At 36.0% G+C, this 19,867-nt stretch overlaps 1 protein-coding gene across 2 annotated transcripts in view; it reads left to right on the top strand.

The window, feature by feature from the left end:
- PRKG1 (protein kinase cGMP-dependent 1) overlaps positions 1–19,867 on the top strand; it is a 1,201,643-nt gene that overhangs the window by 972,878 nt on the left and 208,898 nt on the right. For both annotated transcript variants that reach the window (XM_037066937.1, XM_037066936.1), the window contains exons 6-7: positions 4,409–4,486; positions 12,619–12,713. In XM_037066937.1, the coding sequence (XP_036922832.1) occupies positions 4,409–4,486; positions 12,619–12,713 (173 nt within the window). The remainder of the gene's footprint in view (positions 1–4,408; positions 4,487–12,618; positions 12,714–19,867) is intronic.

The following is a 19,867-nucleotide window of genomic DNA, read 5'->3' as shown; positions in this document are numbered from 1 at the left end:
GTGACCTTCAAAAAGCAGTGAAACTGCTGGCATTTGAGTAGTATAATTATAGAGACTCTTGGAGGATCAGCATGCGCAATCATCTCCCCCTAGGATGCAACTGAACATGTCAGGATAGTGCAGTAAGTACAGCCCTGGTATTATCTTTCCCAGACTCGGACTGCCTTTCGGCATTGCTCCATAGGTTCTCCCAAGGACCCCTGAGTTTTATGAGCTTATGCAGCATGGAAATATGAACAGTGAATACCTGTGTAGTTATGCTGAAATAATTGATGTGTCAAGCTGCAAAACCATATCTGATTATATTAAGAAGGTAGGTAGATAATTTCCATGAATTAATAAACCGACTGTGGATATTCCTGTCAGACTTCCTATGATCTGGGATGAAGGAACTAAAATCCTGAAAGAGCCAGGTGGTCTGAACATGAGGGGAGCCCACTGTCATCTTGGTACACCCTGGACCCTCACAAGAAGCTAATGCGTGGCAGACAGAGCTGTGAGGACAGGAGAGAGGCCAGGGTCTGCACCATGACTTCGCCCAGGATTCAGCCATTTTGGATGACACTAACTTTGGACTGTGCTGTTTTGTGACTTTGTTCCTTTTTATTTTGCTAGTTGTGGTTCGATTTTCTTTCACTTAGAACCAGGGGAATTGTGACCCATCTATTTCTTTATCACTGAAGGGTGACTTGGACACATCTCTTCTTTGTGATGTAAAAGATTTTGGTTATTGCCCATACTAAACCACCAGCCACTGGTGGGGGAGGGGAGGGGAGTGGGAGATGAAGGGGCATAGCCCATCCTATTCATTATCTCCACCACAGTTTGTGATGGGACATGAATCGTGTACTGCATTGAATACTCCTACAGCGTCTTATTAATGCCATGACCTTGGGCTAGTCACTGTGTTTGCCTCCCCCCTTCTATTAGAACCCCTCACTGGGTTATTGTGAAGTTTCCCCGAGACAAGGGCCATGAACGTGCTTTGCCCACTATGCTAGAAAGAGGAATTTGACAGGGCTATATTCCAGACTGTTCCCCCACCTCTCAGCAGAGACCCCAACAATGGGGAAGACATCATCTTTCACCACAGTGGTTGGCAGGCTCTGGATTGTAGAACCAACCAGAGACAGAGCCTCCAGGAGAAGTCAGAAACCAAGTATTAGGATACAGTCCCCTAACTGTCTGTTGAGGTTGTTTATTGCTGAGCAACAAACCACCCCAAAACCTAGTGCCACAGAGTAAGAACCATTTTATTGGGTTGGCCAAAAAATTCCTCTGCTTCTTTGGGAGTGGCAGTCACCGGGGGTGATGAGGCCCCATCGGGTTAGAGAAAGCCAGTTGAGCAAGGGAAAGGACCTGTGTCCTTGGAGAACTAGCCGAGTCAATAAATTAATCATCCCTGACACTCTTCCATTTCTAGGCTTGTTACATGAGACACTAAATATCTTCATAATTTAAGTAACTTATTCAATAAGTATTCATGGAATAAGTAGGCATTTTTTCTAGATGCACAGGTAGAAAGAAAAGGGATGGTCTTTTAAAAAAGAGATAAACGAGGGGAATGAGCTTAGATCAGCTGAGAATTCTTCAAATTTTGGTCCTTTTTATTTTCGTCTTCCTATTTTTTCCCCTAAACTATTATATGTCTACTTCTATGTGACCATAAAAAGATTCTAATTCCTTTTGGGGGGATGGCTCTGTCTTGCTCAACGTCCAGAGACCTCTTTCTCATCCTTCTGTCATGGCGTTAGAATCTCCTCCATGGTGAAGCCCTTGGGAAAGAGGCAAATCTTTCCTACACTCTGCAGAGTATATAGTACAAAAGACTGCACAGACCAATAGGATAGCGTTTTGCGTACTTGACTGTTTGGAAGGGTGTGAGAGCTCTTTGATTTGAAACCAAGTGAAAAAGAAGACAAACAGTAAGATAAAGAGGACTGAAGCATTACCGTTATTACTAATAAAACCTAGACTAGGGAATATAGCTTAGGTGTGAGAGCCAAATGGGCTTCCTAACCTGGATCCTCTATTTCGGCTGACTTGGCCTGTCATGTAAGTCCAGACAGGGGCGGGTTTCACTACCCAGGGAGGGGAGTCCTCCCCTGTAGGAACAGCAGAGAAGGCCAGTCCTCTCCAGGAGCTGCCTCCCATCAGGAGCAGCTGAGAGGCTGAGATGAATACACACATTACTTCCGAATTTACAGTCCGGTAAGCCCTGCCATTTCCTCTCTTGGTGAGTGAGGAAACGGAAAGAGGGAGGTCCAAAGTGTTACTAACTAAGCTCCATTCACACTGAAAGAAACATCAGGAGTGGGAAAGATGCTCCCCACTTCTCCCTGCCCTTCCACTACAGATTATAACTCTCCCCTTTTCCGTTTTAGCCACTACCTGAGCGATCTAATATAGTTACTACTGACCACATAGTATTTAAGTGAAAACCAATTAAATATATTTAAATTAAATAGGTTCTATTTAAAATAGGTTCTTTTGCATTGGTGTTTCCAGGTTCTCAGGGTATAATCCCAGCAGTAAAATTGCTGGGTCAAAAGGCAGTTCCATTTTTAGTTTTTCTGAGGAAATTCCATACCGTTTTTCACAGTGGCTGCACCAGTCTGCATTCCCCCCAACAGTGCACTGGGCTTCCATTTTCTCCACTACCTTGCCAGCACTTGTTTGTTGATTTGTTTATGACGACATTCTCAGCAGTGTGAAGTAGTATCTCATTGTGGTTTTAATATACATCTCTCTAATGGCTAGTGATGCTGAGTATACATTCATATATACCAAGGGCCTTTGTACATCCTCCTTGAATGAAAGGTCCTTTGCCCATTTTTTAGTTGAATTGTTTGTTCCTGGAGTGAAGTTGTGTGAGTTCTTTATATATTTTGGAGATCAAACTCTTGTCTGAGGTGTCATTGGCAAATATGTTGGTTTTCTTTTTACTTTGCTGATGTTTTCTTTAACCATGCAGAAGCTTTTTATTTTGATGAAGTCCTATTTGTTTATTCTTCCCTTATGTCTCTTGCTCTAAGGGACATATCAGTGAAAAAATTGCTCTATGGAATATCTGAGATTTTCCTCCCTGTGTTCACCTCTAGGACTTTTATGGTGTTGTGACTTATATTTAAGTCTTTTACCCATCTTGAGTTTATTTTTGTGTATGGTATAAGTTGGTGGTCAAGTTTCATTCTTTTTGCATGTAGCTGTCCAGTTCTTTTGTTGAAGAGGCTATTTCTGCTCCATTTTATGCTTCTGCCCCCTTTGTCAAATATTAATTGACTATAGAGACTTGGGTTTATTTCTGGACTCTGTTACATAGATCAGTGGAACCATGTGTTAACTTTTTAGATGTACAAAGAAATTTATGGCTAGTCTCAATGTCAAGTATAACTGAAGAGCAATTTTAATAGAAAATAGACTAAAGTGTTCGGAAGCATGGTGTTGAAGTGTAAAGACAAATCACATTCAAGTCACATGCAAAACATGAAATCTCTTTCCTAAAGAGTGTGTAAAGTAATATTTTCTTCCCCCAAATATGGGTCCCTTGCTAAGCTGCCAAGAAGGAGAGGGCCAGATGGCACATGGTTCTCATTTCCCGGGTACATCTCCTGACCCAGCCATATATTTTTTTCCTACTTCTCCTTACAGACAACACTTTTGTCTGTTTGGGGAATTATCTTAACTCTGGGAATGGACCTAATGACTGTGTCAGAATCGGAATACTGACACACTGACTGTGACAATGTTCCTTCAGCCTTACTCTGCTCCTAATTTGGTAGTTTATGAGCTCCCAGATGCTGGACCAGAATTTAGTCCATAAAATGGAGACATTCTGTTTGATGGAGCCAAATCTAAATTGCTGAAGCAAGGACAGTAAAGCATGAAGCAGTGCCTTAAAAAGTAACTGGGGCCATCAAACCTGCACTAAAAGTCAACATGGGTTCAAAATGAAGATCTTTAGATGCCACAGTAATTTCTCAGGGGGAAAAAAAGGCTATCATTATGAGAATACTAAAACTAAATGAGAATAACAAATGAAATAATACAGAAGACCAATTTAATTAGCAGCTGTGCTGTTTGATGCTCAGTTGATGGGAGAAAAGAATCTTTTCATCAAACTATTAAAATGAATGGATTTAAATATATGAATGTAAGCATCCATAACAATGGCATTAACAAAATAGTTTTAAAAATGAGCATGATAGAAATGACTTCCCTGTAATTAACTAACTTTAATGTTCATTGACTATTATTTATTCTTAAATCACGATGGGTTCTAGGTTTGGGTAAAACTCCAGGGGGATGAATGGGTCCCTCAGGAGCTGGTATTGAGAGAGGTTGAGTTGTTTGGTAAATTAGTTTTTTCTTAATGTTTTTTTTTTCTGCTGCTGTTTCTGTTTTTCAGACCCACTATGAAAATGGGGAATATATCATCAGGCAAGGTGCAAGAGGGGACACGTTCTTTATAATCAGCAAAGGAAAGGTAAGCTCTGATAGGACAGCAGAGTGATGCAGGAGGTGGGCTGGGGTCCACAGTGATCCCGCGGCAGCCACACATGGGAGGAGTCTTGAACTATACCCGTTTTTCTATTTGCCAAGACTGAAAGAGGAATGTTTAAGCATGAATTTCCCAAAAATAATGCAGAAGGAAGAAAAAGTCTAACTTCGAAGCCCAGTAAATAGTCAATGCATTATAATATAGTTACGATTCTAGTACCACAGACGTGCCTGCATGAATGGGAAGATTTCCATAATTAAAATTATATAATTAAAAAGAAAAAGACAATGGTTGCTTAAAATAATCCTTAACACAGAAAAAATTCTTTCAGTCATTTGTAGCAGTAGAAGGGCCATCGTGAAACATCGGGACTCTGAGATCTGATGACCCAAGTTTGAATCTGGCTATGAAACACACTAGTTTTGTATCCACAGGCGATTTGCTGAGCATTCTGGGGCAATAAGGATATGAAAATACCCGTGTTTTATTGTATCTTCCTAAATAAACATTGAATAAATACTAAGAGCTATTAAAATGATAAATTATAGGGCAAGGATGAGTATAAGGTATACAAGGGATCTTAACAAAAACCTATAATTTATTCTTTATTGTTTTAATTTTCAATATTATGAATCTATTATAATTTTATTTAAAACCCAATAAGAAATCAAGTGAATTGGAAAGTTGGGGCTTATGTAGATTAATACTCATTATATTGCTATAACTATCTTAAAAATATCTTAAATTTCTTTTAACAGTAAAGTCATAGTCATTTTTGCATCTAAGTATCATCACACTATAAGCTATGATTTAAATTTGTTTTGCTTTATCATAAGTGATCCTTAAAAATAATTTGTATGTGTTAGATATAGGAAGAGATGGGGAAGGAAATGCAGGTGGAAATGAATTTATATTTCCATTTTTACAATTGTTACTTGAAAGTAAGTGAATCTATTTCCTCTGATTTAACAAAATAACTGAATCTTGTGCTTTATGACTCATATTAAAATAAAAAAAGAGATTTAAGAGCCACAGTGTGCAGGACATGTGAATGTTATAAATCTTGTCAGACCATATTTTGGAAAATTTTCTTTGGACTAATTTTGAATCAAGAATATGCACTTGTCAATGTTTTACAACAGTGGCTTGTCACACTAAAGGAAAAAAATGATGTTTATACTTTTATCATATACCTATTTTTTGACTGACCAGAAAGCCTGGGATAGAAATAGAAGTCAGGGACCGGCTTCTAAAAAGGCATCCTGAAATGACATCTAACCATAGTTACAGTTACAACTCTATCTTGTTTTTCTCCATTGTTACAAGAAACATTACCATTTTGTGTTTTATGTATAAATTGGTAGAGCCTACCATTTACTCTTCCATTTCTTAACATTGGCTAAAAAAAGTCAGGAAAAAACTGAAAATCTTCATGGGCATAAATGACTTCACTGGTCACATGGAGGCTTTTGACCTGCATGACCTGGCTGTATTTCTTCTTTATTGCTTTGCTAATTCTTTGCTCTCAGGGAATGATATGTTTTTTCCATAAGATAAATTTCTGACAGGCTTATGTGAACACCCTATTACTGCAAGTTCCCAGTGCCAGCTAAAAGAAGCTGTGTTTTTAACCAGGTTCAGCCGAAGACAGGTGCATTAGTGATGCTGTTTTATGAGTTTCATAATAAGTCTAATTAGAAATAACATGGAAATTACACCACAGGAACTGATTCTCTTGGAAATATTCTGGAGCACCATAGGGATTTTAGGGGGGATGAAGTAAGGATACATTAGACTCTTGACACATTCATGATTTATTTTAAGCGAGGCATAACTTTTCCTAACCAAGTTTTTTGAGGTCAAACAACTCAGCTGCTATGATTGCTAGTTATATAAAGTATAAAACAATTAATATGTGATGGATTAATATAATAATTATATTCATTCTAATTATTAATGTATTGGAATCACAGCATTAAGCCTTACAACAGCAGAAAATGGGCACACTTAAGTCCCAATGGGAAGAAATAGGAAGAGAGAGAGGAGTAATAAGGGTAGGTTCAGGTAAGCAGGCAAAGTTGTAGAACTGAAATTTTCTAAAACTGTATGCTTTGTTTTAGGTATTCAGATGTAAACTTGTTTTCATATGCATTTTAAACAAATTATAAAGGATAACCCTGGCTAAGACATTTTTCCTGTTGCAGCCAAACCAGCTGTTGCTTAGGAAATGCTGCACAACAGACACACCAGACAGGAGCTATGAACCTACAGATGGACTTCCCCTGTTCAAGTCCATTTATTTACGTGTGAAACAGTTTTTATTCTTCCACTAAACCCATCCACACAATTAGACTATGAAACATCTGTTCCCCCCCCTCACTAAACCCATGCAAACTGGTTTTTCTGAAGCTTGAGGTGGAAGGCTGCAGTGATGTCTAGGTATCAAGGAATTGAGTTAATTCTCTGTGTTTTGATGGGTTCATCCCAGTTGTCACAGAACATGACACTTCCCTCCACCACCCCCGACAAATGATTCACAGTAGTACATGAGAAATATCTCTGCTACAACTTTATGCATATGTCCTTGTGGTTGTGTTACATCAAAAAATAAACTACTTTCCAATAATAAGCTGAACAAAAATTGAGCAGGATTTGTAGATAAAATTCCAGAGTTTCAATAATCATTCAGATGCAATCTGAATTTCTGATTCTACTCAAATACCTCGTATGCCACCATTAGAAAAAAAGCATATGTCAAAAATGTTTGTCTGTTAAATGCCATTCAAAAATGCATGGTTTTGCTTAGAATTAACTAGTGCTTAAGAGTGTTAGTGAGCTCAGAAAAAGATCCATGACTGTATGGAAAGTTGATTTCAGACAGTATGGACAACACAGATCCCGAAACAACTGGTTATCCATAGAGAAATACCTAAAATTGGATCCTGACCTCACATCATACAGAGAGGTGAATTCCATACCTAAATATAAAGGAAAAATTAAGGGGTGGGGGAAGACAATTGGGAGAATCCTTTTATCATCTTAGGATAGAAAAGAACTTTTAAACATATTTATTAAGTATAAAAATTAAGGAATAATATATGATTGTGTTAAAATTAATAACTTTGGCAAGACATATAAACACTAAAAAGAAAACCACAGTGTTATGAGTCAGTGAAAAAATAATGACAATCTAATAGAAAAATATGCAAAAAAGCAGGATCAGACACAGCATAAACACAAAATGGAACTGACCCATAAAATAACATGAAAAATTGCTCTATTTTTATTAATAATCAAGAAAATGCCAACCTTCTTGGCAAAAATCGAAGTTTGACAATAACAAGTGTTGATGACAAAATATAGTACAATACAGACTTTTATCCACTTATATGGTTATAATATAAGATGGTATGACCTCTTTATACCAAGTGAATCAATACCTGGGAAATCTGACGATCCATATGCTTTACAACCTTGTTCATCATTCAGGACTATTGACCTATGGACACCAAAAAACATGTACAAATATTCATAGCAATGTTGTTAATAGCACAAGAAAATAAAAATATAACTAAAATAAACCTGAAGAAACCCACATTTACATTTACAGAAGATTTAGTAAATCATATATTTATATAATGGGATAATATGGAAATAGAACATGAACCATAGGGCTGCATATAACAACATAGATGAATTGCGTACGTCTCAAGTAAAATACTAATCAAACTAAACAAGTTGTAGAAGAATTGGTATTTATCCATGGGATGAGGTATATGTGTGAATACAAACGTGCACACAGATTAAATTAGAAAACTTAGAAAGAAAATCATGGACATAAAATTCACCACAGATGTTTTGGAGGAGGAGGGCGGGAGGGACAATGGAGAGAGATTCTAACTTACTGCTGTATTACACAGAAGGTTCAGTTGTCAAATCAGACTCACAGAAATCATAGATTTTACTTCACGGTGAATTTAAATTAAAAGTCAGAAAATGTAGGCAAACTTCAACCTCAGAAAAAAGTTCTTTCCCTGTATATGCCCCAAACTATCATTTATAGATCCTTAAAGTATGCTCCTGCATTAGGAGACATTTGGGTTTTAAAAAAATAGGACCAGTTTCTGAGCAATATGTGAAGAATGTTATTTGAAAAGATACTACTTTGGGGACTCCAGTTTCTTTTTCTTCTTAAGATTTTATTTAATGGGGGAAGAAGGGGAAGGGTCCCAGAACATGTACAAAGGACCCATGGACAAAGACAACTGGGGGGCAGGGGAAGATTAAATGAGGGAGGTGGGGGAAAGGTAGGGCAGGGGAGAGTAGTGAGGGAAAATGGGGACAACTATAGTTGAACAACAATAAAAAATTCTTCTAAAGAACTAGAGCAAAAGAAAAGATTTTATTTATTTATTTTTAGAGAGAGGGGAAGGAAAGGAGCGAGAGAGGGAGAGAAACATGGATGTGAGAAAGGAACATTGAGCAGCTGCCTCCCATACACACCCCGACTGGGGACCAAACCTGCAACCCAGGCATGTGTCTTGACCAGGAATCAAACTGGCGACTCTTCCCTTTGTAGGATGATGCCCCAACCAACTGAGCCACATCTGTCAGGAAGGGATTCTTCAGTTTTATAATATCTTAATCACACAGATAGGAAAATGCTTTGGTTTTGAAACTCCTTAGGTAAGAAAATGTTTACCTGACTAACCCTTATTCTCCAACTGGGTCTGCCTCACAAGTCTATAAAGTCCAGATTTATTTATGATGAACATTGCTTTGTTTATAAAACCCACTGAGTCTGTACTAAAACTTTTTATTTTTCTTTTAAGTGGTTTTTTGTTAAATGTGTTGATTGAGCACATTCATTTTGTTTATTGAAGGTATTGGAATTAGAGATTAATTTTATGTGTCCCTTTTAAATGTCTAATTCTTATTTTGAAAAAGGTACAAACTTCCAGTTATGAGATAAATAATTATTAAGGACGTATTGTATAACAATGACTATAGTTAACAGTGCTGTATGATATACTTAAAAGTTGTTAAAGTAAATTCAAAGAGTTCTCATCACAATGGAAACAAACATTTCTTTCCTTCTTCCTTTTTTTGTGTCTATACGAGATGATGGATGTTAGGTAGACTTATTGTGGTCATAATTTCACAATATTTGTAACTCAAATCATTACACTGTACACCTTGAATTTATACAGTGTTGTATGTCAATCATATCTCAATAAAACCAGAAAAACTGCTAAGAAGAGAATAAGAAACATCATAGCCTAGAAAGAAAAATAAAAAGGAAATAGACTCATTTTGCTGTTAATTCAATCTTTCCTTCATATTGCTAGTATGCATTCTACCTGAAATGCTATGCTTAATGAGACACACATATAAGACATAGATTTGGTATCCATTTGGCTTCATATTCCATTGCAATATGTTCTCATACATTCACTATGAGCTATGACTATACAGATAATAAGTGCATAATTTATACAATAACCAAAAAATAAAAATTGCATAGTTTTAAAAATGTAAATTACAAGGTTACATATATGTCTTATGGAAAACTAATATATAGATAAGTTAAAAACCATAAAAATATATGTGCTTTTTTTACCTATTTAGAACTAGAAGCTAATGATCTAAATAGCATTTTATGCCAATGATAAGAGAGAAATAGTGATAAGAGATAATTATTTTACAATCAAATGCATGAAACTTCTGATATAGGAAAGTAGAGAAATAGAAGCGAAAAATATAGAAAGCACAACTAACTTTTTGGGGCACTTACTATTAAGAGGAACTTTGATAGGTTTTCTCATTTAGTTCACACACAACATGTACACATACGTACCCCAACCCCATGATAAGCTTCTCCTGCTTTGGACAACTTGGCCAGGTAACATGGGTCCAAACAGATTAATTATTATCTTTGAGGCTCCATCGCTGGTTACTTCTAATAGCATTGTGGGTCATAAAGTACTTTGTGGTTTAAATGAAAATAATAAATATACAGGCCAGGATGACAGAGGCTATCTCTATATATTTAACCTTTTCTACTCTGAAATGTTGTCAGAATTAAAGATTTAAGTGTCCATGATTGTTGTCTTTTCATAGTTAGAATTATTCATTATATATACAAAGAATAATTATGGAAATTACAACTTTAAAGGAAAGCTTTTATTCTTACTCTTTGAGCTGCATATTTTTTTCATGTTATATTTTTGACCGGTTAGGTTTTTCCTCACATTTATCATATAAGCAGAAAGTGGTTTATTCTGTAGATGGCCCACTTTTTATGTCTGTTGGTGCATTTCAATAACATCTTTTTAAAGAACATTTTAAAATACACTTAAATTTCCCCATGGCCTGCTTAAATCTGCCATTTTGAATTTCTAATAGATTTTTATTAATCAAATTGCAAATGTACAGTTATGTAATATATCCTTGTATCTAATTTTGAATTAATGATCTTAACTTGTAGTGTAGTATACCTTAGTCCTTGACATTTTTTAACAGCCAGGAGAAGAGATTGAAATAATTTTGTTGAATTGTCTCATTGTGCAGATGAGGAAACCGAGGTTCAGAAATTAATTATGTATCAATGTTTGTCAAAGATTGGTGTGTACATTAAACTTTTAAAATTCAGATTTCTGAAACCCACTGCCTCAGAACCTCAGAAGCCTTTATTTTAAATATACCCTCCCTCCACTGTCCCCCCCCAGCCCCCCGCCAAACACACACCGAAGTCTGAGAATCACTGTGCTCAGGTATTTCCACGCACACCTGTAAAAGGCTCATCAACATGCAGATGAGCATCTCTGTGATACAGTTCGGTGATGAGATTGTTAAAAGCCGCATTTCCACAGGTTTGGAACTCTGTGTGGAGGAGAAGTCAAATGGATCACTGGAGAATAATAATTGAACTCCTTCCACCTCTCCCAGACCTTCTTGATACTTATAAAAATTCTGGTCTTTGACATTCAATCTGTAAAGTCAAAACCTTGAAGCATAATATTTTTAAATGTATTTAAGTATCTGGCATTGTCTCAAGAAATTCGTTTTTCTACTTCATTGTCAAGGCCTAAGTATTTTAGGTATTGAACTTTTCTGGGTGACATGTAGCCAGTGTTTTGAATATGGGTAGACCAAAGTGGGTAGTGCATTAACACAAAGGTAAAACTTCCCTCATTCCTTGCCTTCTGCAGACTGTTCTCAACTCACAAGTCCTGTGTGGGCCAAGCTATCTTCTTAGTAAGAAAGCCTTTCTTTTCATACAATTTACAATTCTTTATTAAGTGCTTATTAGAAATTGTAGAAAATGCCAAATAAATATCCATTTCTTTGAAGGGCACATTACTTATTCTGATTTTAAAAAGACACATGCAATTTCTATATATTTTAAATAAGAAATACTGGTGAATGAAGCATGGGGATTGTGAGGACATGAAGAATATGTTCAGTTAGAGACCTGCAGGAATACTTCATGAAAATGTGACTGGTGTTTTAATGAAGGCTGGATTTTTCTTAAGGAAGGAGATAGACATGTCTTAGAGAAAATGAGATATGCATGTAGAGTTACAGAGAGATGTTCATTGCAGCAAAAAAAAAATGCAAACAACATAAATGTACATGGACAAGGAAATGGATAAATAAGGGAATGTACAGAGTACAAGAAGGCAGCGAATGAAGTATATTTATATCTAATAGCATGGAATACATAATTAAAAGAATGTTAGAAAAAAGTAAGTCACAGAATGATATATACCATATTATGCTATTCATATATTTTAAAAACCCATGCACATAAACATATAAAAAGGATCAGAGAAATGTTCCCTAAGTTTATTATAATAGTTGTCTCAGGGGAGGTGGGAAATGGGAATCAGAATGAGGTTTAAATAAAATTCAAATTTCCAAATAATTCACTGTTATTTAAAAACAACTTGAAAGTATCAAAAATATTTGGAGATCATTTCTTTGGCCCTATTAGTGATAATATACTTGTTTTTTCTATAAAAATGAATTTTAAAAAGAGATATAATTATCAATTAGTGTTCATTTGATCATCCAAGTAGTCAGTGGATATAGACTTTCATTGTTTCTACTTGTAGGTGAATGTCACTCGTGAAGACTCACCAAGTGAAGATCCAGTCTTTCTTAGAACTTTAGGAAAAGGAGATTGGTTTGGAGAGAAAGCCTTACAGGGGTAAGTAGATCAAATATTAGACCGTTTTGGGCTAAGTACTACATAAATTCCTATCTTAGATATATCCCTGTCTTAACAATATAAGGCTCTTCAGTACTGATCCTAATAACAGATACGAACTCTTGATCATTTTTATTTATTTCCAACTGGAATTGTACTTTGTTTAGATAGGTGCTAGGATTGATTGGTGGTCAACTTCTGTAATAAGTAACTTTTATATTAATAGGAAAATTTCTCAGCCATGTGTTTCCTCACTGCAATCTCTGTAAAGACTCCTTAAAAGACAGGGAATGTCTCTGCTGAGCTTACTTTGTACAACAGTTTTGCTCAGAATCACAGAAAGGTGGTTGAGAATTTTGGAATCCCCTAAACTCACTTGCACAAACAATAGATCTGAAGGTAGTGAGGGCTTTCTGGGATTCACCTCTGGCTGATGGTTGTCACTGCTGGTTATGGTTATGGAGGTGGAGATGGAGGAGGAGGTGGGCATGGAGGTAGTGTACACATACCTAGATTCCCTCTGCATGGGCTCTAAGGGATGGAGTTGGGTGGTGTAATGCAAGTTCACTGAAACTCCACTTGGAATCTAAGACCTCAAGAAGTGAGCTTTTGGCATTTTTCCCCATATATAATGGAAGAAAAACTCAGCTGACTCTGTACCACTCAATAAACAGAACTCATGATTAACATGACAGATATATTTGGGTGTTCTACTCTTATTTCCAAACAAACACTGCATCTCAATGATCAGCGTGTACAGATACAGAGTTCAGTGCCGTACCTATAATAAGCAACCTGAATAAGAAACAACCGATAAGCACTTATTTTTGCACCAAAGTCCAGTACAGAAATGTGTACTAGAGAGAAACAATAATAGGATATAACATATTTTTAAAACGTTTGGAAAGTTTTGCTTCCATTTCAAATTGTGCCTTTATTTTTAAAATTATAAGCAATTTGCTTAAAAGTTATATAAAGAAATAGTTTGAGGTTTTTTATTTTATTTTTCAATTACAGTTTATATTCAATATTGTTTCTTAAGATTTTATTTATTTATTTTTAGAGAGAAGGGGAGGGAGGGAAAAAGAGAGAGAGAGAAACGTCGATTGGTTGCTTTTTGCGTGCCCCCTGACCAGGGGCAGAACCCACAACCCACAACCCGGGCACGTGCCCTGACCTAGATTCTGTCTGGTGATCTTTTCACTTTGCAAGACTCTGCTCAGCCATCTGAGCCACATCTGTCAGGGTTCAGTGTTATTTTCTATGACTTTCAGGTGTGCAGAACAGTGGTTAGACATATACAAAGCAGTCTCTTCAGTATTTCAAGTACCCACCTGACATCATACATAGTTATTATTATATTTCAACTATATTCCCTATGCTGTACTTTACATCTGTGACAATTTATAAGTACCAAGTTTGACTTCATCCTTTCACTTTCAGGAGTTTTTATTTTTTTAAGCCACATTTAGTTACCAGGTCTTTTTTTCTTCCTTACTGTTCCACAGCTACAGAAATGAAAAGTCATTCTGATGTCATCTTACTCAGGCCATATGATCTTATGAAAATTTAGAACTAAATGCATTTGACTTTCTTTTTTTGCTTTTACTAAGTTTGTTTGATTCTATCTGATGATGATGCACAAAAGAATGCAGTAAACATCATCTTCCTAGTATAAAATGCGCAAACATATCATTTGTAGTTTAATCTTTCTTTCCCTTGATTATTATACATGCAGAAGATTCTAGGGAATAATGCCACCTGATTTCATTGGTCCAAGACTAAATGCCTCCATGGAAATTGTGATTTCCTGCAGAGCCAAAGAAGCAGAAACATTTTCAATCATTTCTGATGAGATCACAAGTGGAACACCAGAAAATAAAACATAATTGAGAGTTGACAGATTTTCTTTTGCAGCTTACTGTCACTGAATTTTGGTGCCAATTAAAGAAAGCTTTTATGATGAAAACACCTTCCTACAATGTGTCTTAAGCAGTAAACTTGAGGTTATGATTTATAAAAAAGATATAAAATTTTGCTGTGATGTCAAAATTTAAGTTAATAGTATTCCATCTAGAGTGAATTCATTCTGGCCTGTGCTCATTCTTGTGAGCCATCTGTGGTTAAAACTCTCTTTGAACATACTCACCCCTCTTTAATGGGCATTCTTTCACCACACCGACACCCTTACCACCCAGTCCTTGCCTACCCCCGTCTCTTTCTTTCTTATGCTCTTCAATATTACTTTGTCACTACTCAATCTGGCTTTATTGGTCTACTCTAAGTGAACTCCTAAATGTCACCAGGGATTTGCTGCTTACATCAAAGAACCATCTGTCTTTTATCTTCACTTGACTTCACTCCTCAGCCACAGTTTTACACTTTTGAGCACCCCCTTCCTTCTTTAAATTCCCCATCCTCTGAGATCCCTGTAATTGTTAACAATTTCTCCTTTCACCAGTGTTTGGTACTCAACTCTCCATTACATACATCTTGGTATACATTCAGGTCTATGACTGCATATTCCTTCTGATGAAAAGAAGGTCCAACTATTTCTATTTTGCTTTGAGCTCAGCATTTGGTACTTTTCAGATACTCAACATCTTTATGTTGAACAAACAAATGAATGAATGAACAAATGAGCCTCTCTAATAATGTTCAATCTTGCAATCTCTTCTGCCATTGATCACTTTCACTATTTGTGTTTGCTTTAAGGCACATTGTTCAGTGGTATAAATTTTCTATGTATTTAGGAAATTAGCCCTTTGTTATAGGTATTGTTTGTAAATATCTTTTATTTAGTTTGTTGTCTTTTTTGCTGGTGGTGATTTTTGAAATTTTTGCTGTACAGAAGCTTTTTAGTTTGATGTAGTCCCATTTATTTATTTTAACTTTTATTTCCCTTTTCTTTGGAGTCAAGTTCACAAAAATTCCTCTGAGACCAAGCTCCATAAGCTCAGTACCTTTGTTTTCTTCTCTGTATTTTTTGGTTCAGGTCATGGAAGTCCTTAATCCATTTAAATCACTGTGGTGTCAGATAGCAGTGTAGTTTTATTCTTTCACACGTGGCTTTCCAGTTTTCTAAAAAACGTTTATTGAAAAGGCTTTCCTTTTATCCATTGTATGTTTTTTGGCTCCTTTGTCAAAAATTACTTGTGTGTGTGTGTGTGTGTGTGTGTGTGTGTGTAAATATGTTTATTTCTGGGCTCTGAATACTGTTTTATTCATCTATGTGTCAGTTTTCCTGCCGACACTTTACTGTTTTTATTATTGTAACTTTGTGGTATAGTTTGAAGCCAGGGAGTCTGAGTCTTTTAGCTTTGCTTTTGTTTGGTTTGGTTTTGTTTTTCCTTAGGATTTCTTTGGTTATTCAGGGTCTTTTGTAGTTCTATACAAATTTTACAGTTTTTTGTTCTATTTCTGTAAAAAATGCCATTGGGATTTTGATAAGGACTGCATTAAATCTACATACTGTTTTAGGTAACTTGGCCATTTTAACAGTGTTGATTATTCTTAACCATAAATACAAAATACCTTCCCATTTCTTTGTATCTTGACCATTCCTCTAGATTCCAGACTGCCCAATTCAGGTGTGGAAGATGTGGTAGATAACTGAATGAGTGGAAATCTGACCTCGGTTAACCTCACACCAGAACTCCACTATATAGTTCAGCCTCTAGAAGTAGTGTTTTATTTCCTTATCGGATGGAGACAGTCCAGCCATAAATCTAGCCAACCTATAATCTATATTGTCAGCATTTATTAATCAATAGCATCCCATTACAAGAAAACTTTGGGTCACATTGTTTTCACTTTGCTTGACATCATGCAGATTATTCAGTGCTGTTTGGCTAAAGCATTGTTCTTTTCTATGATAAGGATTTTTTTTTTATACCAGAGAAAGGGCAAAATGTTTTACTCTTTATAGAAGTTCTCCTTCCTTATATACATGAAAACTAAAGTTGTATTCATGAGAAATTAGTTCAGGTTTACTCCAAATACTCATGTATCAATCCAAATACACTTAACTTACTATTGCTTCGAGATTGCTACCTGACTTGAAACATATGGAATTCACATGGGCATCAGATGTCAAATTCTAAGCCATTTGGGTCTGTAGGAATGAGAAATATTTAAGACTAACATGAACCCATGAGAGGTAAGATTGAGATTCCACCTGCACCTCCTCCTAATACTTGAGTTTTCAGCATAGCATGTGGTTAAGGGTTTTAGCTCAGAAGTCAGACTGCCTGGGGTGTAATCCACTCTGTCATTTATAAATTATGAGACCCCGAGAGGCGCTTCTTTCATCTGAAATGGAAATGATGATTGTCTCTAACTTTTTGAGTTACTGTGAGAAGTAATCAAGGGGATAGTTGTAAAAGCATTTGAGTGACTATTTCGAATTTAGATTAATGCTCAAAGAAAACCTCATCATCGCTACCACCATAATCTTTATGTTGATTATCATTACCAGTAGCCTCAGCATCCATCACCATTATCATTATATCACCATCCCCAATTCCAACAATGTTCTGCTACTTCTTGACTAAAGTTTAGAATGCCGGATATAATTGGCATAGCATGAGATTTTGAGTTCACTACTTATTCGCTGATTATATAACTGAGCAGGCCAGTTAACTTCTCTTAGTCTCTTGTTTCTGAAAATCTGTAAACTGTGCCAGTTGAGCTAGATGATCTCTAAGTTTCTGAGGACACAGACTATGCTTCTCTTGAAATGTGGCCTCTTTTCAACTGGAACAGATCCCTGGATTCCAGGTGCAGCTCTGGGCCACCCTAGTTAAGTGGTGGTATTTAATAGCAAACCACAGTCAGCAAGGCCCTTTCCTCCAGGAACTGTCCCAGCTGTTGCCCGTCATTCTGAACACCTGCACTCCATGCCAAGCCCTACCCTTGTGAATGCAAAAATAAATCAGCCAAGTCAGTTCAGAAAAGAAGTCTTTATTTCCCCAGATTTTCTTCATGGACTGTGGTCTCGGGAAAGTTCATTAATATTTCTGAGTCGACTTGGATTTCTTTTTTAGTTAATAAAATGATAGCATATAAAATGACCTAACAACTATTGGATATAGCATAAATCATTTATTTATTTGGAAATAAAACATTATAGACACAATTCAAGCCTCTTTGGTACCTTCTACCAGTACTTTCCCTCCTTCCCACGATCCTCATCCTAGAGTTGATTGTATGAATCCTCACTGATCGTGCGTCTAAATTTTATTGTGTTTTCATAAGTATGTGTAATATATACATACATAAACATTAACATGTATAAGCTTGCTTTATTTGTCTAAAATTTTACATATGTCAAATCTCATTCTGTTTCATTTGGGGTCAATATATCATTTTTTTTCCTTCCACTGTCATATAAATTATACTTGTGTTATTCCTTAGTTTAGAAGTTTTATCTTTTCTATTCTTTTACTAATTAATCTTTAAATTTTTAATATGTATATATAACAAATAGCTCTGTCCTTCTCTTGGAAGATACAGGAATTTTCATGTACTTGACTTCAAAAATTACTCCTGCCCACTTTCTATCTAGATTCGTAGTATATAGTTTCATTTGGTTGGTAAATGCTCAGATATTAATCATTATTATTACTACATGTATTTTTTCAGACACTACTTATTTAAGTTTAGTAACTTGGTTTGCCTATTACAGCAGGTTGTCCAACAACATTGCTTAATTAAAATGATGGGGTACCTAGGGACTTAACTCCTGTTTATATGGGTTAGCCTGTGGTAAAACGGGTTTCCTTTTTACCATTTTGCCACCGTTCCAAGAACCTATTGTCAATGATAAGTGAGAATTTACTGTGCTTTTCCCAGTGTTGCTTATTATATTCAGCTTACTCCTGTAGGGTTCATCCTTTAGTAATTATTCAGAGATGATCTATTTATACTTTTTGCCTTTGCCTGTGTGAATGAGCATTGGGCTATGCATAGAGATCTAGATTAAAATTTATTTATTTTTTCTCAATATCTTAAATATTACTTCATTGTCTCTGGCATCCACAGTCAAATCACTCTCAGTAATGTCTGTATTTTTGGGTAGCTATGTGTCTTTGATCTGCATTTTTGCTATAATCTAAGTGCAGATATGTTTTACTTCTCCTTCATATACTTTGTGTGTTCCTTTCTTCTGAGAATGTAATTTTCCTCAATTCTAGGAAATTTGCAGCATTATCTCTGCCTATTTTCCCCCCACTTTCTCTATTCTCTCATTTGTTGTCACCTGCTCATTTTACCGTCCTAGTCTTCCTATTTTAGCTTTATAGGTCCTTCATATCGTTCTGTGCTGTTTATAATGAAATCTGGGGGGATTCTCTCAGATCCACTGATCAGTTCTCTACTTGACCCTTCAGCTGTATCAAGTCTTAAATTCAAACCATCCACTAAGTAGATTCCAATGACTATTTAAAAAATATTTTTAGAAGTTCTGCTTGGTTAGAACTGTGGACCCTGAAATGGGACTTCCTGTGTTCAAATCCCAGCTCCATCAGTTATAAGGTGTTTGAGCTTACTTTTCTCTACTTTTCTGAGATTCAGGTTCATGGTTTATAATATGGGGGTAATGGTATCTGCCACATAGGATTGAAGTGAATAATAAGCCAAATGATTTATGCAGTTTGTCTGCATATTAGAATGATGCCTGGCAAATACTATGTAAACTATTATTGTTATTTTATTAGTCTCTTCACACATCTTTAATATTATTTTTAGTTATGTGTTATTTCTTTGCTTTGTCTCTTTATTTGTTAATTGTTTGAAAATATAAAATTCTTTGAAATTTTCTATTACCTTCAACTTTAGGGTGCAAATTCTAACACGTGTCATGTTTGTCGACTTCCCTATGGTATGGTTTATTATAGCCCATGGGGCTTTTTAAAATATGTTTGTCTTTAGTGCATGCCCATTTTCAGTGGAGTGGTCAGGCTGAGGGATTCCCATGTACCAGGTTATTGGAGCATCTCTGTGGAGTTGTTTTTTATGTTTTGTATTTGTTTCTGTAAGGTCAGGTTTTAATTGATATTCCTGTACCGTAAAGATGGGATAGAAAAAGTTTAGATCTCTTAGTTGCAAGGTTCCTGTTTCTGTCAGTGTAAACCTGCTGGACAACAGAGAGAATT

This window comes from Sturnira hondurensis, unplaced genomic scaffold (genome assembly GCF_014824575.4).
Source record: "Sturnira hondurensis isolate 20B ecotype Veracruz unplaced genomic scaffold, ASM1482457v3 Scaffold0016684, whole genome shotgun sequence".
Taxonomy (NCBI): Eukaryota; Metazoa; Chordata; class Mammalia; order Chiroptera; family Phyllostomidae; genus Sturnira; species Sturnira hondurensis.
This window is presented reverse-complemented; position numbering and strand designations above follow the sequence as displayed.